General features: G+C 32.1%; 1 protein-coding gene across 12 annotated transcripts in view; it reads right to left on the bottom strand.

Annotated features, from left to right (window-relative positions):
• Positions 1-21,821, bottom strand: part of SLC4A7 (solute carrier family 4 member 7) — a 105,441-nt gene continuing 83,620 nt past the window's right edge. For 6 of the 12 annotated variants that reach the window (XM_070577405.1, XM_070577404.1, XM_070577402.1 and 3 more), the window contains 7 exons: positions 21,451-21,702; positions 17,434-17,502; positions 15,848-16,021; positions 11,493-11,624; positions 9,132-9,229; positions 6,198-6,305; positions 1-4,226 (listed from right to left, as the gene is read on the bottom strand). In XM_070577405.1, coding sequence (XP_070433506.1) covers positions 4,145-4,226; positions 6,198-6,305; positions 9,132-9,229; positions 11,493-11,624; positions 15,848-16,021; positions 17,434-17,502; positions 21,451-21,702 — 915 coding nt within the window. In that variant the 3' untranslated portion in view covers positions 1-4,144. The remainder of the gene's footprint in view (positions 4,227-6,197; positions 6,306-9,131; positions 9,230-11,492; positions 11,625-15,847; positions 16,022-17,433; positions 17,503-21,450; positions 21,703-21,821) is intronic. The other 6 variants (XM_070577408.1, XM_070577401.1, XM_070577407.1 and 3 more) reach the window with 2 other exon arrangements.

Raw genomic sequence — 21,821 nt, 5'->3', positions numbered from 1 at the left:
TTTCCAACAACTAATTCAGTAGACTTTTATTGCTCTTTCGACTTCAATAACATCTCCAAAAAAATAGTTTTCTTCTAACAATTATGAAACAAATTTGAAAGGCAGGATCATTCACATTATAGACTTGCTAGAGACTTGTACTTCATATAAATGAAAAATATCAGTTCTAGGTTTTAAATGTTCAATTTACTTTGGATTTTATTACAAAAGAAAATATCATTGTAACTATAAAAGTCATAAAAATTAGAACTGTACTGTGAAATTATACCAAGCTATCAAATATTATATAAATGAACAATAAAATTCAACTTCTACTTAAACACAGTAAACAATGGAAGATAAACCCCCCCTACAAAACAAAAAAACCAAAAACTTTTAATACTAAAGCAACAAAAGAAAAGCCACAACACAAAAATAAATCAATGCACAAAAATCTAATTAAAAAAACAATGTGTAACAATTACTCTAAGTCAACTAGTAGATGTCCGTACGTGCTTATTAAACTAAATTTTAAAAATGATCTTTAAATGATTCTATTTCCAACTATATGTTTTCTTATTATTGACACTTATATTACCTTTTGAAAAGTTAGAAAGGAACAAACTTTACATTAAAATTGCCAAATTATGAATTTTGAACACTATTTTAAAATTTCAATGTCCTTAAAGTCTTTAAGTTTACTTTGCAAAAAATAAATAATTGTTGGACTAAATCAAAAGACATTTCACATATTTGTACTGCATACAATAACAAGGAAGTGATCTACATAAATAAATTTAAAACATTAAATTATTTAATTTAAACATTTTTGAATTACAATGTTATATCAATGGCTTCCACATCCGAAATCTGAGCACTTTCAAACAAGATTCACATGTTACACTGGTGAGCACATTTACAGAACTGAGGTACATGATATAGTCCTTGAAAAACAGCAAGCTCTGCGGTCATACCTCAGTTTCAGAAATCATTTTTCTTTTTACAAAATTTTGAACCTGTCTTTGTGAAAGGAAAAAGTTAGAAAGCTACTATATACATACATAAACTTTAAGTATGTGGAAGAAACAGAAATGTTTTTTGGATGGAGAAAACAAAAGTTAGTAATTTTGACTGGTAGAGAAATCTGTTTTATAAATATACGCATTAGCACACAAAAAATTCTGTCCTACACATTTTACAGAAGACTTGGCAAATGTGAACATTGATACGCCACAGCTTTTCAAACTGAAGAGATTTAAAACGGATAACATCACTCACACAAACACACACACACACACACACAAACGTACCCATTAGAAAGATTGTGTGCTTCACTTCAGCATACCTAATGTTATGAGAGAAAATACAGAATCATCCTTTTATCATAAGGAAGTTAGTTCATTGTTTTCTCAAAAGCTGCTATTTTAGAGTGAAATAGCATTCATAAGAAAGTAAATTTCAGATGGTCAACATCAGGATTTATTATAGTCTTTGTATACAGACATCTATAAATAAATAAAATAGGGTGGAAAGAAGAATATCCTGAGATGGCTCTGTGGCCAGGGTATTCAGTAGCGCTAAGCTCCATCCTGGAAACCAAGGCATCTAAGAAAGTGCAGGGCTGTTTATATGAATTTATTTGGTAAAAGGAATATGTACAGGTTTCATTATTTTGCACCTTGAGGTAAATCAATACATAGCGATTACTACTGCTCATTGATACCTGTTTAAGGCAACATTTAAAAATCAATATATGTAGTAAGTTATATTTTTCACTGTCTTGCAATGAATGCTATCCATGATTGTTGTTTTTCAAAAATAGTGGAAAAATATCATAATCACGTAAAACAAGCCGTTAATTACTTAAACATGAGTTACCTTCGCTCTTCAATAGAGTAGTCATATCAGATCACTTTGTAAGTCAAGTAGTCAAAAAAAAGCAGAAACCACCAACAATTAGAAACATTTTGAGTGCAAAGTATTTTGCAAGTCATGTTTTTTCTGGCACTGGACAATTACTATACATAATTAAAATAAAATCACAGAAACACTATGATCGCAGGTAGTTTTCAGTTTAAATTTTAAAATAATTTCCTGTAAAATAAGCATATTTGTTAACCCTATGATGTCCAGACACAAGGAAATGATGTGAGGAAATCCTTTTGTTCAGGTACATCAGGTGAGTTTACAAAATATAGCAGCAAACACTGGGGTCTTTGGAAATGATTGTGCTGCTATGAATAAAAAGGACTCACTTCAATGGAAGCTCATAAACAATAACAAGCACCGTGGGTAATATATTATCAACTGCCTGGAGAGTCTCTCTCTTTTTTTAGGCAGTACCAAACGACGCCGGCTCTATTTTCTAAAGAAAAGTAGCTACATCTCCAAACTTCCATCTGAGGCATAAGTTGAATCCATTATTTTAACTAGAATCTGACAATATGGCCTCAGATGGGGAAAATACATTAGTTATTAAGTAGAGAGTATGGATTAGAAACACTTCAGAATTGCTAAAATATCAGCTTTTGGCATTCCTCATGATCCTCTGTAAGATCAATTCTTCATATTTTTGGAATGCAATTATAAATGATTAAAGAAAGCATTAGAATTTCATTAAAATTTTCATTTTAATATTCATGTCACTACTTTCGTTATTTCTGTGGCTTCTCAATACTCATTTGGTTTTTATAAACTATCCTCTTGCCAAATCAGCTTCACAACCCCATTCATCCAGTCCTACAGGCTTAACAAGAACAACATTTATTTATTTCATGTGGAGCTAAGAGTATATAAAAGATGACTAAAAAAATTTGTTAGAAGTTAAAAAAGCTCAGAAAAGCAAAAACTAAATAACCAACACTAATACAAAATAGAAAGAATGCCATCAATCTGAGCTACACATAAAATGTCTAAATTCCTTTTAAAATACAAATATGGCAGTGCTTTATATCAAAGATGTAAAATATGTCAACTACTTTCAGTATTATAATAAACCATAAATGCAAGTGAGCACCAACTATTTACATTACCAATTTACTCTATATTTGCTACCTTTTCAAATGTTTATATAATATTTAAGCAACATATCAATTGAAATAAATAAAATATTTTAAAATGAAATCACGGATAACAATCTATTAAATATTATCTATACAATAGAATAACAACGTAAATAGAAAATGAAAGGTAATTCTTAATAGAATGAAGTAATACTGATCACAAAGCCATTTAAGAGAATTCTGACTCTTGATTATTTAACCACAGTATTTATAATAGAAAAATAACCAAGAACTTGAACCTGATACAAACCAAACACATTTTAAGTAAAAGACAGCAAAGGCAGAGAACAGAGTGGGCATTCTGGGCTCTAATAAATTATTAGGATTCAGAAAAAATTTCCACAAAGGCAATAAAATTTAACTATTGTAAATTGGCATTTTATAGCTTCTAAAATTCATCAAGTTATGACTAATAGAGGGGTTAAATTATAAATTCACCTGCGATTTTACTTGCCTATCAGAATGGAAACCCAGATGTGAAGGTTTTAAGATATAAATTTTTTAAACATAAAGGTCAAAATTATAGTTCTTATCTAGAAAGTTCTACCTCTATAGTCAAAAAATTTCCATTGCATGTGAAACATAATGGACAGCTACATAAATGAAACGCACACACAGAAAAGCCATGACATGTTACCATTTGTCCCACAGCACTGGCATAAAAACTCTCTGTTCTTCCTATAAAGCATTAAGGAATGAAATAATATGTGAAAATTTTTAGTAACTCAAGCAAGAATTATAAATCTAGGGACAAAGTACACATCACATAAAGTTGGTATGAATTGCCACTGATGAACAAACAGATTTAAAGTAGATTGAATACATTTCCCCACAACTTTCTACTAGAGAACAGAAAAAATTCTTCCAACAGAATAAATATCTGAATTGTAAGTACCATGTACCTTACTTCTAAGAGACCATTTCATTATATACAGTCTCTATGGTGCTCCTAACAAACTTCAGACACTACTTCAAAAAACCCAGTTGTCATGCATAAATAGCATGACACACAATATTGTTACATATAGTGACATGAAATGCACATATTATATATATATATATATATCTGTATGTCTATATATATAATTCCTCTTAGTTCAATTCTACAACGAAGTTTCAGCATCCATGTATTTCTTTGTTGGTTCATCTTCAAAATTTATTTTCCCACTCACAGGTTTTTCGGGGCTATTTAAAACAAAGAATGAGAATAAATGATTTTGAAAAGGACAAATATTACATTCTAAACATGGCCAACAATTAGTATCCATAATAAGCCTTTTGAGATGACTATTAGTACTATAAACATATGATTTGCTATTGTTATTTTACTACTCTCTTTTCATTATCAGTAAACTTAATCGGAAAGGTAAGTATTAAAAGTTCTGTTTTTTTTTTTTTAATGGATATGTTTGCCACTGAAATTTATGTTTTTCTTACAACTGAAGAGGAAGCTCCTTAAAACTGGTCAGCATATTGACTATATTTGATTTATTAGTTTTACTTTAAATAAGAACTGTTGTAGAATTTGACATTTATTTCATTGATAAATCTATTTAAAAAATAATCAGTGTTAATACAGATAAGCATCAAATAATTTTCTGTAAAATGTAACAGATTTATAAACTTTTGTTTCACAAATCTAAGATCAAAACACGCGTTCTATATTTTCAAGTTACTATCAAATATGACGATTCCACATATAAGGATTTAATTGATTAATTCTAACATATGAATAGCTGGCTTTTGGAAACAATTTTTGAAAGTATAAAAACACACTAAAGTTTGCTGCCTACTCCAGAAAAAACTGAAAGCAGGTCCTCCAAACATTTTTCTTTTAAACACAACCCAAACCTTCCCTTTCTTCCCATGTGATTTTGAATTGAAGAGCAAACTGAATGAAAGGCGTAAGTATAAAAGACATAGTAATATTACTGTAAGGTCTTTATATTTATCATAACTATACTAACAATCTGGCCCAGAAGTGCTGACAAGGTGTGAAAAATTACTAAGAGTAAATAGAGTATCTAGTGAAATTCTCGCTGCACGGAATAACCCAAAATGACAAAAGTTTAACTTAAAAATTTTTGAGATCAAAGTTAGAAGTGAAGAAAGGAAACAGTCCAGCTTACAGAGTTAGAACTCAAGAAATGACAGAAAAACAAAAAAAAAATGATGACCGAGATTAAGTAGCAAGGTTCTAGAAGGAGGTAGAGGAAGAATGACAAAAACCTAATCGATTATTATCAAAAGATAGTGGCCAGAAAGACAATAACTAACAGAAATAGCTATGTGACTGCTTGCCTGGAAAAGTTCTGATCTGATGCCCAAGCATAATACACTGACACCCAACATAGTGTCTGGCACAAAGTGTACACAAAATTATTATTTCTTGACTATGAGTGACTGAGTACCCTCTAGGATAATAGCTCATTTCTCCAGAGACCTAAGGGATCAAAGTACTAATGATTATCAAACTAGAACCCCTGATGTTCAGGCCTTGAAAGAAGGGCAAAGGAAAGAAAAAAGAGTCACATAACGAGAAACATAAGGAAAGAGTTATGAAATAGTTATGTAACACACGGCCCATTACAAAACTCAATGGCCTTTATATCCATAGATTAAATTTCTTCCAATATCTTCTAGGAAAACATTTACCTCACCTGAAGAAATGGTAGGCTAAAACAAAACAAAACAAAAAGACAACAATTATCTTTTTCTTTTTTCTTGGACCACCAGAAAGCATGATGGAGAGAGTGTTCAATTATAGTATTTAGTTAATCCCTAGTAATTATCTTTCTTTGTATGGTTTCTGATTTTTTATCTATTTATTCCATACTGCCATACATATATATATATATATATTCATTTTTATAATAAAATAGCTCAAATTCTTTTTTGAAATAGGCCAACTACAAATTAAAAAATAACAAAACAATCAATACCTATATCTGATTCCAGTATGCAGTAAAATGATGAATAGATGGATGGATGAAAGGAAGAAGGAAGGAAAAGAGGAAGAAAAGAAGGGTGGTTTTGTTAAGTAAGGAGAATATAAATTACGTAAATTGAGTTAAATTTAATGGTTTTATTGAATAGCTATCCATAGTAAATTGAAAAGTAGCTATAGTTAGAAAATGCATAAATAGTTACAGCTACCTCGTGTTAGATCTGGTTACTTTGGCATTCTCAGTATTCATGGAAAGTGCCTTCCACTGTGCAGTTTTGGCCATTTCATCTGATATGTTAACAACTGAGGGATCAACACTGAAGAACAAATACACTTTTTGGTTAGTATTCAGTACTTGCAAAAGCATTAATGTTGTCATTATCTATACAATATTTGCTTTCATCAACTTAAATTGAGAATACTCTGCCATGCACTTAAACCAAGGTCTAGCAAGATATTAGAATTTTAGAGCTCTGTGACCCCCTCAAAGGTCTCATGGAGGAATTACATCTTTCTTTACAATAAAAACTTAGGAGTAAGATTCATTAAATTGACAATGATGCCCAAAGATGATCATCTTGGCTATAAGTACACTATTGAAATAACATAAAAGAATATATTAGTATGCTCATAAATATAAAAAAAATACAGCCTTAAGTCAACTAGAAAATATTTTTATAATTGGCACAAATTTCAGTCTCATCAAATAAATATCCAAAGTATGTAAGGAAAAATTAAAATTATCATTATTTTTTTTAAAAAATCTTGTCTTTTATAACTTTTAAAAATCATCAGAAAGAATGCTGTGAAAGATGACACTTCAAAATCGAAAATAGAACTCTGAAAATATTTCAACAAACAACAAACACATGTTGATAAATACCACTTTTAGCTGGCATTCACATTTTCAGTGTTGAACTGTTACTATATCAAATTCATCAAAATCAAAATAAAAAGAACAAATACTATCTTTTCATTATAAGGGACAAATGTAACCATTCCATGTGTCTATGAAATACTGCAAAAATTATTTCTAGACCCCAAATCCAATAATGATGATATCCATAAATAATTTTGGGCTTAAGGTTGTCAGTCACAAGTAATATGAAAGTACTACCAAGTTAACAGAAATCTATTTGCAAGTTCTTTTCCTTCATTAGAAGAAAAACATTTCATGCAAACAAGCGACAAATACAAACGTCAAATTAGATGTTAAATTAACAATGTGATGGCAGCTAGGTTATAAATGACCAAATAGCAGTTATTTAGAAAGTGCTAGCTTTGTTCATACTTTACATCTAAAGGTCTTTTAAAATTTAAGATAGTAGAGAAGTGTGACATGGTCACTGGCGAGTCGACAGGAACGGCTGCTTCACTAAGTCAACTTTTTCCAAGTACACAAATTTTGAATGCCCAAATTCACAATGGCAGAGCCACGCAACTTGAAGCTCTGCCCACCCGGAGTAAAGGTTTGCTTGGCTGCCAACTTCAAAAAACTGAAGAGAAATATTCTTGAAGCCCTTTCTAGCTTCTAAATGTCCTCCTCTCAGAACTTTCCCATTAGTAGAAATTAAGACCTTTTCTGAAGAAAGAGTTGTTTTTCCCCAAAATAAAACTAGATGGGAAAAAATTTGTCTACATTAAATAAATTATTTTCATATTTATACAGCTTTACAGTTTCCAAATGCTGTCACATATTATCTCATTTGATTTTCATGACAAGTAATCCAAAGCTACTTAAGATTTAAAATTCTACAAAACAGGTCAGCCAATTCCTGGCACTCTTGATGTTTAAATTTTAAGCACAGCAGCATTAACCATAGCTCATGTAATCATCACTTAAAAGAAAAAAGTAAATATACAGACATCCATTCTTTTTGATAAATATCAAACAGTCTAAGTATAGCCTCCACTTAATTTTGTCGAGGTCCATGTGCAATCACACTGAGAAAGTGGTAACACAGGACCTGTGGAAATTAAGTGGCAAATAATCTCAATAAATTGGTGAGAGTCACCAATAACCATCATGGCAGTTCCTATTCTCTTTTTACAAGTACAACTAACAAAGTTAATCTATTAATTCATTTAACAAACATTTACAGAATCTAGTGAAGCAGCACACTGTAGTTGGCTATATTAAGATGTCGATAATTGACATTCAATTTAAAGTATAAAAGATTTGAAGGAAAATCATGAAATGTGACACAGAATAACACCAATGATGAAAATTAGAAGTAAAAAGCAGAGGAAAATTACTTGATGAATTTATTTATCAAAACTAATCAACATGTACAAGTCCAAATGTGACCTCTGTAACAACTATAAAGGTTAAAAATGAAAAAGATTGAAGCAAGCTAGTTAAATATCAACAAACACTTTTCATTAACTGGTCAGGGAAGGAACATATACACATTCTAAAACTGATTTTTCTAACATAAAAGCTAATCAGAAGTGGAATAAACGTAGAGAAATAGGAATCAGATCTGTGCATAAAAACGTTTTTAATCTTTTAAAACTACAAAAAAGTTTACATTTCCCAATCTCTATCTTTAGTTCTTAAATTTAAAAAATAATCACCAAAATCATACATGATAAACTATACGAAACAATAATTTTTCCATAAGATAAGCCCTTACTGCCAAAGGTCAAATGGCCCCTCTAGAAACTGAGAGAGTTCCAGGGCCTCTAAACATAGTGACATATTAGAAGGTTATCAAAATATGGATTATAAATGCTTATTTTCCACCACACACTGACTCCAGCGGTAATGAATGGCAGAAAGGAAAAAGCTGTACTACTGTGAGAAAGGGAATATGATGAGACTCGTGTACTGATTTTAAACTTCACTAAAACAGACAGAGTGATGAAAGACAATTACATCTTGTCTGCTTGGCATGGAAGTCAGTTTAAGGCTCTGGTCCAAGTGCAGCTTTGTCTTCACTCCTGCCTATAACCTGGGTGGGGAAGAATCGAGGGACTTCCTTTTCATGCTGCATGAAGCCCTCCTTTAGTTGATGTGCCAGATGCAGTTTTTGTCATCGTTTTAAAAATAGATATCACTACTTTAAAGAAGCATTACATGGTTTATTCATGCACTTGACATGTACATAGAATACATTTTACAAAATAAAGTTTTATCTCACCTATATTTTAGGGCCTTAACTGGAATTTGCAAGAGACTACCCCCTTCAAATGGAAGGTGCACAGTATCGTCATCAGCTTGCAGCATTCGTTCAGCTTCCTATAGAACACATATGTGCAGAGATTACTTTTCCCAGAGTATTTCCAGGAGGACCAATTAATATACAATATCTTAAAGAATTAGAAACCCAAACTGGCAATAAATATAACATATCTGCTATGACTGAAAAATTCATTTTACTATTATGAACACATACCTGTAGTACAAAACGAAAATAACCACTTGTAAAGATTAATTTTAAATGATTATAACTTTCATTTCTGTAAGTTAATCATTAATACTATTATAAAGCCAATTTAGCTACATAAATCCTATTATCAATTATGATGTAAGTATATAATGAAAAATAAAACTTTGTGAAATCTCACGGTTCTCATTACAACAGAATATAAGTAAAACTTCATTTAGATAAGCCAAGGTTTCTCAATCTCAGTAATACTGACATTTAGGGTCAAACAATTCTTTGTTGTAGGAGGCAATCCTGTGTATGTAGGATGTTTAGCAGCATCCTAGGCCTCTACCCATTAGATGCTAGTAGCAGCCCCTCCAGTTTTGACACTCAAAAATGTCTCAGACGTTGAAATATGTTCCCTAAGGAGAAGAGTCACCCCAGGTTAAGAGCAACTTAGATACAAGACAGGAACCAAAATTATGATATCATAATAACTTGGGGGCGTTGAAGGGAGACACAGGGCAGTAAAACAGAGACTGAGACAGCATCATACTCCTCTTTCTTACTAACAGAAATCCCACTATTTGGAAGTGGCAAAGTGCCCAGCTTCAAAAAAAAAAAAGATGAAAAACTAAAACCTAAATTTCCCAGCAACTCAAGTGTGCCATGTGATGCAAGCAGAACGTATTGGGTGACATTTCTGGAAAGACTCCTTAAAACAGGACAACAGGGTAAAACCCATTTTGCTTTCTCTCCCCCATGCCCTCCTCCTTCCTGCTGTCTCTAATGCTCACATGATAGCTCAAGTTCAGCAGGCATTTTGACCCATGAGGCGATTCTGAGGATGGAAAGTGTCAGCTGGGGATGGGAGAGAAGCAGCACAGGAGCCATCACACTAGACCACTTACTTTCAAGACTTTTACATGAGAATCAACTCTTGTGTTTCAGCCACTTTTACTTTTGTTTTCTGTTATATACAACCGAACCTTATTCTAACTGATACGGAAGTAATAAACAGGCAGCTTTACCTAAGTGTCTTACAAATAAACTGTATCCTATTTGAAAAATCATCAAAAGCGCATAACCATGTACATAAATAATACACCTTTGGAGAAAACAAAAATCTTTTAAAACTTTTGGAGGCTCAATTCAAATTAGTATTCCAACTAGTATCCTAATTAAAGAGTCATAATTTTTGTTGAAGAATAAACATAAAACTAGTAATTCTGCCTTAAATCAGTCCTGAATAATCAATCTAAACCATGAAAAAATGCCAGCAGGCCTTAAACACATTTGCCTGCAAAGGTATAAATTATGTTGCTTTTTCTCAAAAATTAGGAAAAAACTCCAGTAATTTTAAGATCTCTATTTAAACGGACTACAACATTTAAAAATGTGTATCTTTCTTCTTATCTTTGATTTTCAAACAGTGTTCTGAATGGGAAAATGGAGTGAGGCCTAAAATCAACAAAATCATCTATGCTACATACATAATGCCTACTTTTCCTTTCTACTAAGTAATAGCATTGAGCTGGTTACAAAAAAAACAAAACAAAAAAAAATCAAATTCAGAATCTAGTATTAATGTAAATCTTAGTATACAAATCAACTAATGGTAATAATACTACATATAAAGATTAAAGCTTTATTATACTTTTTGTCAAAAGATACTTAAAATCCTTGTTGTCATCATGTATGCCAGATTATTAAAATACTGTTAAAATTTAAATGTATTTATATATTTAAGGTTAAATTAGATGGTAGACTATGATGTAGAATTATTTCGTATTACCTATGTTTTAATACTGCTAAACTCTTCTAACTGTTGACTAAGTACACACGACATGTAATTTTTAAAAAGTGTTTTTGTGTCAGGGCTATGGGGAGGCAAGTTGGTAAAAATGGGTAAGAGCCTGTGTTTGGAACAAGTTACCTACTAACCTCTCTCTGCCTCAGTTTCTTTATTTGTAAGTTGGGGATAATAAAAGTACTTACACTTTATAATAATAAGATTCTTAGGAGAATTAAAGGCCTTCATGCCTGTAAAGTGACAGTAATAGTGCCTACTACTTGGTACAAAATATTAAAACAACAAGTGAATGGTGTATATTTAAAACTCTGTCATTTTACCTCTTTTTCTTTTTTCTTTTTGTCATCTTCTTTCTTTTTCTTACTCTCTGGCATGAGATCATCAAGCCAACTAAGTTCTCTCTTTGTGAAACAGAGGTCCATGAGTTTGCGTACAAAGACCAATGCAAGAACCTTAAGAAAGTGGGGGAGAGAATATTTAAGTAACATCTAAAAAGATGTAAATTATATCACTTGAAGAGAGAAAGACTATTTATTAAAGCATAAATAACAAAAAAATACTTCACATATTTTATTTTAAAATGATTTCCCCACCACCTTATTTCAAACAAACTGAGACACCTATTTATCTTTTTTGAACTTTCTGCTCAAAGAAAAGACATAAAGGAAATGGCATTTTCAATCTTTCCCTATATAAATCCCTTACACTCTGAATAAAATTATAAGGCAGATTAAGCATGCTGAGTAAAACAAGATTATTAATTTTTATAATGATTTTGGATTATACACATTATAGAAGTAGATAGAACTTTAAAAATCTGACATAATGCATTAGAGAACCTATTAGGTTTTAACTTTCCAATCATATTTCTGAAAAAGACATATTATTACTTTAATTTGCTTTTCTTTAACTGCTAAGGTTGAAGATGTTTTCAAATGTTCACTGGCCGTTTGGATTTCCTCTTCTGTTACTTATTACTTCCTATCCTTTGCCTGCTTTTCAATTGGTTGTTATGACTTTTGCTCATGAATTCATAAAGAGTTCTGGGGAGTTTGGATAGAAATACTTATCTGCCTTGTATGTTACAAATACTTTCTCCAAATTCACAATCTGATTTTACTGTCTATGGACATAGAAAACATTTAATCATCATGTAGTCAAATATATCTTTCTTTTACAGTTGGGTTTTCCCTATCTTCTTTGAAAAGTTACCCTCAATCGCTGGATTACATGAACATTCCTCTAAATTTTCTACTACAATTTATTTTAACATTTAAATCCTAACTTCATTTATGATTTCCTTCTGAATACGGTATCAGTTAGGGAGAGCAACCTTAATTAGCAAGCAGTATAGAGTTAAATCTTCTAACACTATATATTAAACTTTCCCACTTAAATGAATTACCACCTTTAATGAAATAATCTGCTTATGGTATTTAAGTGGTAAATTCGCATATATTCTGATAAATCTCTGGACTCAATCTATTTTCTGATCTATTTATCTATTCCTATCCCAATTACAGATTGTGTTAGCTACATGTACTTGACACCAATTTTTAAATATTTTGTTATTAAAATAGTATGGTATCAGCACAGGAACAGTCAAGTCCCTCACTTCCAGACCCAGGCAGGAATTCTTAATTATAATTATCTTTGTTTTGATATTCTCTGGTATTTATTATATCTTTATTTTTTCATTAACATATAATTTATATATAACAAAATACAAAAACAGCAAGTGTACAGATTGATGCTTTTGACAAATGTAAATACTGATGTAACCCACACCCAAAAAAACATATAGAACATTTCTACCCTCCACGTTGTTGGGACTCGGGCATTTATTTTTCTCTATAAGCTTTAAAATTATCCAGTTCATACTGACACCAACCTCCTCCCTCCAAACACAGACACAAATAAAACTCTAGTAAAATTTCTACTTGGAAGTGATATTTTTATAATACTAAGTCTGCAAAACAAAGCATAAGGTATATCCTTCTATTTGTTCAGGTCTTAATTTCATGCCTTTCAATATTGTTATGGGTTGATTTGTGTCCCCCAAGAAAGATATATTTAAGTCCTAACCCCTAGTACCTCAGAATATGATCTTATTTGGAAATAGGGTTGCTGCAGATGTAATTAATTAAGACAAGGTCATACTAGAGTAGGGTGGGCTCCTAACACGCTATGTCTGGTGTCCTCATAAAATGGTCATGTGAAGACAGAGTGACTCACAGGGAGAACACCATGTGACAAACGAAGGCAGACTGGAGTTCAGCAGTTGCAAGCCAAGGATTGCCAAAGATAGTCAGCAAACCACCAGAAGCTAGGAAGAGACAAGAAAGGATTCCCCACAGGTTTAAGAGGGAGCATGACCCCGTCTACACCTTGATTTCTGATCTGTAGCCTCTAGAATTGTGAGAGAAAAAATTTCTGCCGCTTTAAGCCAACGAGTTGGTGGTATTTTGTTATAGCAGCCCTAAGTACTAATAAATGTTAAGTTCTTTTCCTTTTGAATTTTTTCTTCAGTATTTTATAGTTTTTGGTCACTACTGTAAATACGATTTTTTTCCATTTCCATTTTTAACATTACTACTAAGACAGAGCCTATACCTTAATCCTCATGTTCTCTTGTATCCAGCCACCTAACAAAATTCTTATTAATTCTATTAGGGCTTTTAGTCTTCTTTGTTTGAGTCATTTGGGTTAACAGGTATACAATCACATTATCGACAAATAATGTTATCTCCTCTTTATACCAATTATATTATTCTTACTTTATATTACAGAACCTTCAATTCAATATAAAATAACAGTAGTAACAGTAAACTTTATTATATGAAAACTCATTTACAAATTTTTATTCACAATGACTGAATTTTATAAAAAGTGTATCTGTGATTATGTTCATAATTTTTGATGCTGAATTAGTATGTAACCATGATATATTACTTATAGAAACACTAAAAATATATTTGTTAATTCCTTAAGATTTTGCATTTATATTAGTAGGTGAGGAAGCACTATAGTTCTTTCATTCAACTTTATTGGGGTTTGATATGAAGATCTTGCTAGTGTTTCATGAGAAAAAAATGCAGTTTTCATATTTTCCTTTGGTCTAGAATAATTAAAGGAGTACTGGAATTAACTGTTCTTTAAAATTCAGCTGTTAACCCATCTGGGCCTGGTACTCCAGGAGCAGATCTTTAAACATTTTTCCAGTCTCTTCTATGCAATGGGGTTATACATATGCATAGGTCTTATACCTTCTCTTTGGGTCACTTCTGGAAACGTACGTACAGTATAGAAATAAGGCATTTATTTAGATGAGGGGTAGGTAGACAACAGGCTTTGGGTTAAATCTGGTATGCCACCTGTTTTGTATGGCCTGTGATTCAAGAATAGTTTTTATATATGAACATCTGGAATTGATTTGATGATGGGGAACAGTAACTTTGAACCCCAATTAAGTGAAATATTATCCCAAATGAAAAAGAATTCTATTCTTCTCATTAGTAGTCTTTCATTTTAAAACACTATAAAATTACTTTTGAATTTCACCAATAAGCAACTGTGGAAATTTCTCTCTTGTTATGTAAGTGCCTATATAAAATTCTCATGGCCTACAAAGCCTAAAATATTTACTAACTGATCCTTTAAGGAAAAAAGTTTGTTGACCTCTGCTATAGATGTTCAAATTTACTACTATAGATTCATGCAATATTTTCATAAAGCCTATAGAATCTCTTCCACAGCTGTGGCTAGGTTTCTTTCTTAGTCTTGTAGATTTCACTCATTCTCTTCTTTACTCAAGCTTGGGAAGAGTTTATCCATTAGTTATCTTTACAAATAAAAAACTTGGTTGCTTTTAAGTCTTTTTGAATAATAAAGGCAATGAAGGGCATACATTTTCCTATGATTATAACTTTAGCTGCAACCCATAGACTTTGTTAAAAAGTTCTCCATTTCAGTACCTCCACAATGGTTTTTTAACTCAATTTTCTACCCAGGGATAATTTCAGCATTTAAAGTCTAAATGTTTCGGATTATTCTAGTGACTTTTAATTATTTACCTGTAATTTAATTTATTTGTGATCGGGGAATATTACCTGTATAATTTTTATAGCCTTTTAATTTTTTAAGAATTTCTTTGTGGCCATGTACATAATTAATTTTTACATGGTATTTACAAAAGGAAGAATATTCACTATTTGAAAGATGCAACATTCTGTGATAATTTAGTGAATTATACTGTCTTATTAATATTACCTATAATCTTTATTACTTTTTAACTTCTAGATTTGTCAATTTCTGAAAAAGATGCATTGAAATATCCTATTAAAGAACCATGTAGTTCCAGTTGCTTGCTTTTTACATTAGGCTATCTTATTTATTCTATAAATGTTCTAAATTCTAAAGTTGTTTAAAAACACAAAACAGCGTTCTACATAGCTGAGGGACTAAAAAACAAAACTAAAATTTAAAAAATGACAACCAAGTTTTGAAAATGATTGGTTTAATAGCTAGAAAGGGCTAATTCATATTTCTAAACACCTAATGTGCTTAAAATGGGCTATTGCTTTTCTCAAAGTCAATTATAAATATTAATAAAAAAATTACTATGAAAACACAAAAATGTTACTAATTAGTGACAAAGTCTGGAAAAAAAACTTACCATCATAGGAAAAACTACTGCTGCAGCTGAAGCTTTTATCACCCACAGCAGAACCAGACACGTGAGCTGAATGACTGTGAAGATGTGCACCTTCCAGAGAGGCACATACCGGAGGTAGATCAGATCGGGCTGATGCTTGGCAGGCATCCCAAATAACTTTATACGGTCAAAAAACTATGAATCAAATGGAAAACAAAACAAAGTTTTCAACAAAAATATCATTTCTGCTACTCAAGAAAAGAAATTATATTTAACTTTAAGAAATTATAATTCAACTTTAAGAAATTCTAATCAACTTTGTGATTTAAACTATAATTTCCTTGATATGTTTTGATAGTATAAGAAAATGTTTCAGTATAGAATATTTAGATCCAAGGAGAAAAAAAAAAATGAAGGAAATCATTTGAACTAATGCAATTAATTTAATCAGAAAGCTCAAGCTAAAATGTTTTAATTTAGGGGATTAAAATATTTCTATAAATTTATCTGCTGTAATCAAACGCGTAAGTCATTTAATCTCTTTAAATTTGTTTTCTAATATATACAATACAAAGTAATAAGCTTCTAAGTTCCTTTCCAAGTCTAACATTACAAATTCTATGAAAACAACTTGAGGTAAAAATTATCAATTTTTCATCCATTGAAATAGAAACTGTGAGCAAATTCTTTTATCTTTTTGAGCTTTACTTTCCTCATGTATAAAATGGGAACAAGACATCTCACAAAATTGTAAAAAAAAAATCAAGTGAGTTGATGAAATCATTTCTTGACCAGTAGAGAGTAGATCCTGGACTGTGCTGAAAAAATAAAGACTCTGAGGAGTCTTGCCAGCCACTTAGCTGGCAACTTTGGACAACATGCTTTCCATGACAGGAGGTGATCGTGTGGTGCCAACTGTGCTTTATGAGCTCAATGTTTTACACTAGGATTGGATTCATATAAATCTTAATAAATGTCATCAGGTCATTTTCTAGGAAGTATGATAAATAAGACAAAACAGAAAAGTGAAATCACTGGCCTTGGCTCCATTGCTTATTTTGTCCAGAACCTTCAGTAAGTCCCTCTATTTCTGTTTCCTGATTTATGAAATTAGTGTTCCTTCCTTTCCTGCTTCCCAACATTGTTTTGAGGATCACAGAAAATAATTTATGTACTAGGCTTTATCATCAACTGTATTGCACCATACAAATGGCAGATATTATCATTTTTATAGAAAACTAATACCTATTTTTTCTTTGTAAGCACTGCAATTGCTATTCTACATGTCACAAACAGCACTTTTTCCCCATTCCAATCCTTCTGATCCTCCCTCTTACTATACCACTCTTTATTGATAGTTACAGGGCCTTTCACTGGCTTCAATTAAAGATAGGTAAGGACCATATCAGTTCCTTATCTCATTCTCAGGGAGAGAAAAATGTGCAGAAAGCAATAACCTTAGAAGGTATAGATTTGAAGTCACCCATAGTTAACCTGTCCCCAAAATGTCAGAGTTGAGAATAAATCAATACCATCATAAAAACAATCTCTGCAAGTTTGAAATATTTTAAGTTTTTCTACAAAACCAATAAATACTTAAGACTTGCCTGGATTCCTTTTAATGAGGAAACTCCCATGTAAAGGAAAACACCATACAGAACAGGCATTGGAATAAACTGCAAGTAAAATGACCACGGTTAGAAACCATGCTACAAAAACAATTTCACAGTAATAAATACACAAAAACAGTCAGTGAATACCTATGGAGACAGAATGAAAAGATCCTTCAGTGATGAGACCTAACTTTTCTGTAAATAAGAAAAATAATAGTGAACAATAACCTCTTTGAAAAATTGTATCTCTTCTACATATTCCTTCCTAAAAACCACTGTATGTCCAGTGGTCAAGAGCAAGGGCACTACAATCAGACTACTTGGTTCAAAAACCCAGTTAACCTCCTCTTGAGCCTTACCCTCTCTGTGCTTTGGTTTCCATATCAGATTGCCAGGAAGAGTAAAGGCTTTCGAACACATGAAATACTCAGAAAAGCACGTGGAACATACCAATCACTCTAAAAACGTTAGGTATTATTATTACTACCACTACCCCTACAGTGACTATTACACAGTACCACTTACTGAATATAATAATTGAACTCCACCCCCAAAAGAAAGCCCTTAATACTTTGGCAGTTAGGGGGATCTGAAAGTGCCCACCTAGCTCATGCCTAAGCATGCTACAGGAAAGCTATTAACAGGCCCCATCCATTTACTCAAAACCACAAGCAGCACTCTGACCTAAGGGAGAGGCTTATAAAGGAAAAAGATCTAAGAGCTACAGAGAAAAACCACATCCACTCTCTACTAAACAATCTAGTATGTCCTTCCTAAGGACCCTGGGAAAAAAAAATAATTCAGGAAGGGAAAAAGATGTTAAAAATCTCATCAATAGGGGCTGGCTCTGTGGCCGAGTGGTTAAGTTCGTACGCTCCACTGCGGCGGCCCAGGGTTCGGATCCTGGCCGTGGACATGGCACCACTCGTCAGGCCACATTGAGGCGGCGTCCCACATCCCACAACTGGAGGGACCTGCAACTGAGATATACAACTATGTACGGGGGGGTGTGGGAAGATAAAGCAGGAAAAAAAGAAAGAAGAAGAAGATTGGCAACAGTTGTTAGCTCAGGTGCCAATCTTTAAAAAAAAAAAATCTCATCAATAGCCTCAGGGAATTTCAAGAAAATATTTTATCCAGAAAGCAACTTCAGAATGCTAAGAAAAGGAATAATCAGAATGAAAAAAGCTTCTGGAAATTAAAAATATCATTATTAAAATAATTAAAAAGAATTTTGTAATAATGATTTTGCTAAGACTAAAGAGATCAGTAAGAAAAATGGAGGAAATTTTCTTTATTAATTAGAGTAGAGGACAGGAATGTGAGAACATATCCAGAGGATCTAATATCTGTCTAACTGGAACTGAAGAAATATCTAACAGAGACAACAGAAGAGAAAATAAACAATAGAAGAAAATTCTCACAGTTGAAGGCACAAGTTTCCAGAGTAAAATGACCCACAGGGAGACAAGCAGGGTAAATGAAAAGTCCCTACCTACCTATCTATCTATCTACCTACCTACCTACCTAAATATCCTAGTGAAATTTCAGAACAGAAAGAAGAGTAAAAGGAAACTTTGGTAGCTTCTAGAAAAGAAAAAAAATGCCTCCGAAGTTACAAAAACCAAATTGGGATCAGATTTCTTGTTAAGACCACTGATCTCTAGGAAACAATGACTTTACAACTCAAAAAATAATAATTTTGAACCTTGAAATGTATATCCAACTATCAATGAAATGTGAGGGCAATTTTGAAACATGCAAGATCTCTGAAAGTTGACCACCCATGTTACTGCATATGAAAAAATTACTCAAGGAATTCCCCTACCTATACAAAAAAGAAATACAAGAAAAAGTGGAACGTGTATGTACAATTCTTTTTTTAAGTAAGGGAAGTTAATAGATATTAAGAAAACTTATTGGGTCTTGAGATTTGGGCTGTTTTTTTCAAGCAGAAGGAGCTTATTGAAATAGGGTATGTTTCTGCCTCCATGCAGGCCCATATCACTGCTTAGTCCTTCACGAATGTTTATATCATCATAATATGGTTTACGTGTTCCCAGCAGGTTTATGTTTTTATAATTTAACTTACAGAAAAAGCATAGAAGATTTAATTGTAATTACAGCACAGAATGTAAATGTTGGTAACCTCTACAATAATAAAACTAAAAACATAGCCAACAAAAGGCAGGTGATGGAAGGAAGAGTTGGGAAGGTGAGCACTTAAGCATGCTTAATCTCGTGAAAGACATAATCTTAGGTCACTCGCTCTCAAACTTTCTGGGTCTGGACCCCTTTACACTCTTAAAAAGTACTGAGGACCCTCCCTCCAAATACTTTTGCTTACGTTGATTACATATATCGATATGTATTGATATGTATTGATATGGATATATATAGATAAGATATAAATAGATATTCACCATATTAGAAATTAAAAGAAAAACTTTATTTAATTCATTTAAAAATAATAATAAATCCATTACAAGTTAATATAAAGAATGTATTTTTTATGAAAAACTATAATTTCAAAAAAAATAAAGTGAGAAGAGTAGGATTTGTTTTGTATTTCTGTAAATCTCTTTAGTGGGTGGCTTAACAGAAGACAACTGAATTCTCCTATCTGCATCTGCATTTCAATCTGCTCAGTGTTGTTCTGGCTGAGGCACATGCAGAAAATCCAGCCTCACACAGTTATGTAATTGGAAAGGGGAGGATGTGGAGGTCCTCAGACCAGACTTAGAGAATCACTCTTAGATAAAGAGATTCAGCTTAAAGATAATAAAGTGAAAAAATTACAAAAGTATTTAAAATCATAATGGTGATAACCACCAAAATAACTTAAAAAACAAAGTCAAAAGAGTTTACCTCTGGAGAGCTGCCTTTGGAAACTGAGGGAAAATATGGAGACTAACTTCTCAATTTAGAGCTTTCTTGATATTCTACTTCAATTTTTCCGCTTATATGCAGTTAATACTTTAAAAATTTTAAAACTATTCACAAAATTTAAAGGGCAACTGTCTTCCTCAGTAGGGAGGGCAGCCCTGTGCGACCGCACTCAGTAGTCCTCCGTTGCCGCAAGCGCTTCTTCCAGCACACTCAGCACTACGTGGGAACTGCCCACTCACCTACCTGCTTCACCAACTAGACTGCAAGTTCTTAAAAGTAGATAATAATGTATCCTATTTATTATTGTTTCCCCAGTGCACAGGTAAGTACTCAACAGATATTTGGTGAATACCTGGCTTCTAGAAAATCCACAAAGAGGCCAAAGAATTCTAGTATTTAACTATAATTTTCTTACTTAATACATAACACACACATGCACACATAAACACCCCAAGTTTGTAACCTAATTTATAAATGGTATACAACTCTTCACAATTTTCTTTACAACAAAATAAGCAAAACATCAAGGAAAAAAAAAAAGAAAGCTCTTTCATGATGAATAGAAAACTTATGGTCACTGTGAGTTTTTGTAAATCACTAGTTTCAATAGGATGTGTATAGTAAAAATCAGACTGACTAAAAGATGTTTAACATAAAAGATAATTTCTTACATGCTTCATTTATAATATTAGCCGTATTTGTTTTTCTAATGAGTGCTACTACTTTGTGTTTCATTTAGTTTATCAGGAAGAATGCACTGATTTAATTAATAGCAATGTTACTTCTACATTTTAGTTAACTAAGTTTTCATCCATCTTTCAATATTACTTCCTCTAATATGCCTATAAAATCCTCTGGGTATATTCTTCTTTTAGACCATAACTAAGCTACGAATTAACTCCTTCCAAAACTCTATAGTCTTTACTATTATTCTTTTTTTTTAAATGATACATCTAACACTAAAATGGCCACTATACTGAAAATCATACCAAAATATTATTTTCCAAGCAAATTCTAGAAAATGAAACTGACTTTAGATATTTTAATGTTTTATTTTCATACAGCCAAGTATAAATTTTATAGTAAAGAAGATTTTAAAACATTGCAATAAACAGATTTTACCTTTAGTATTGAAGTCATGAACACAGAGAGGCCCATTAGAATAAAAATCATTAGCCCTGTAACCCGCTGTTCACGAATTCCCAAAAACTTAGGTTGTTCCCCTGGAGCAGAACATTCAGATTCAACTTTTAAGCTGTTGACATGACTTATTGACAACACTGTTGCAGCCACAAACCATGGAAGTCCCATGACAGAGCAAACTCCCAACATAACACCAACCATGAGCAAATCAAGGTGATAGCCAGCTCCTTTCTGAAAAGGGAAATGAACACCAATATTTATAAGTCTAAATCGTTCTTTTAGTTTAAAATTCTATACTACTTATAAAGAGAGAGGAAATTAGCTTTCACGTTACATCTTTTAACGTTCTA

The sequence above is a fragment of the Equus przewalskii genome, chromosome 15 (assembly GCF_037783145.1).
Source record: "Equus przewalskii isolate Varuska chromosome 15, EquPr2, whole genome shotgun sequence".
Lineage (NCBI taxonomy): Eukaryota > Metazoa > Chordata > Mammalia > Perissodactyla > Equidae > Equus > Equus przewalskii.
This window is presented reverse-complemented; position numbering and strand designations above follow the sequence as displayed.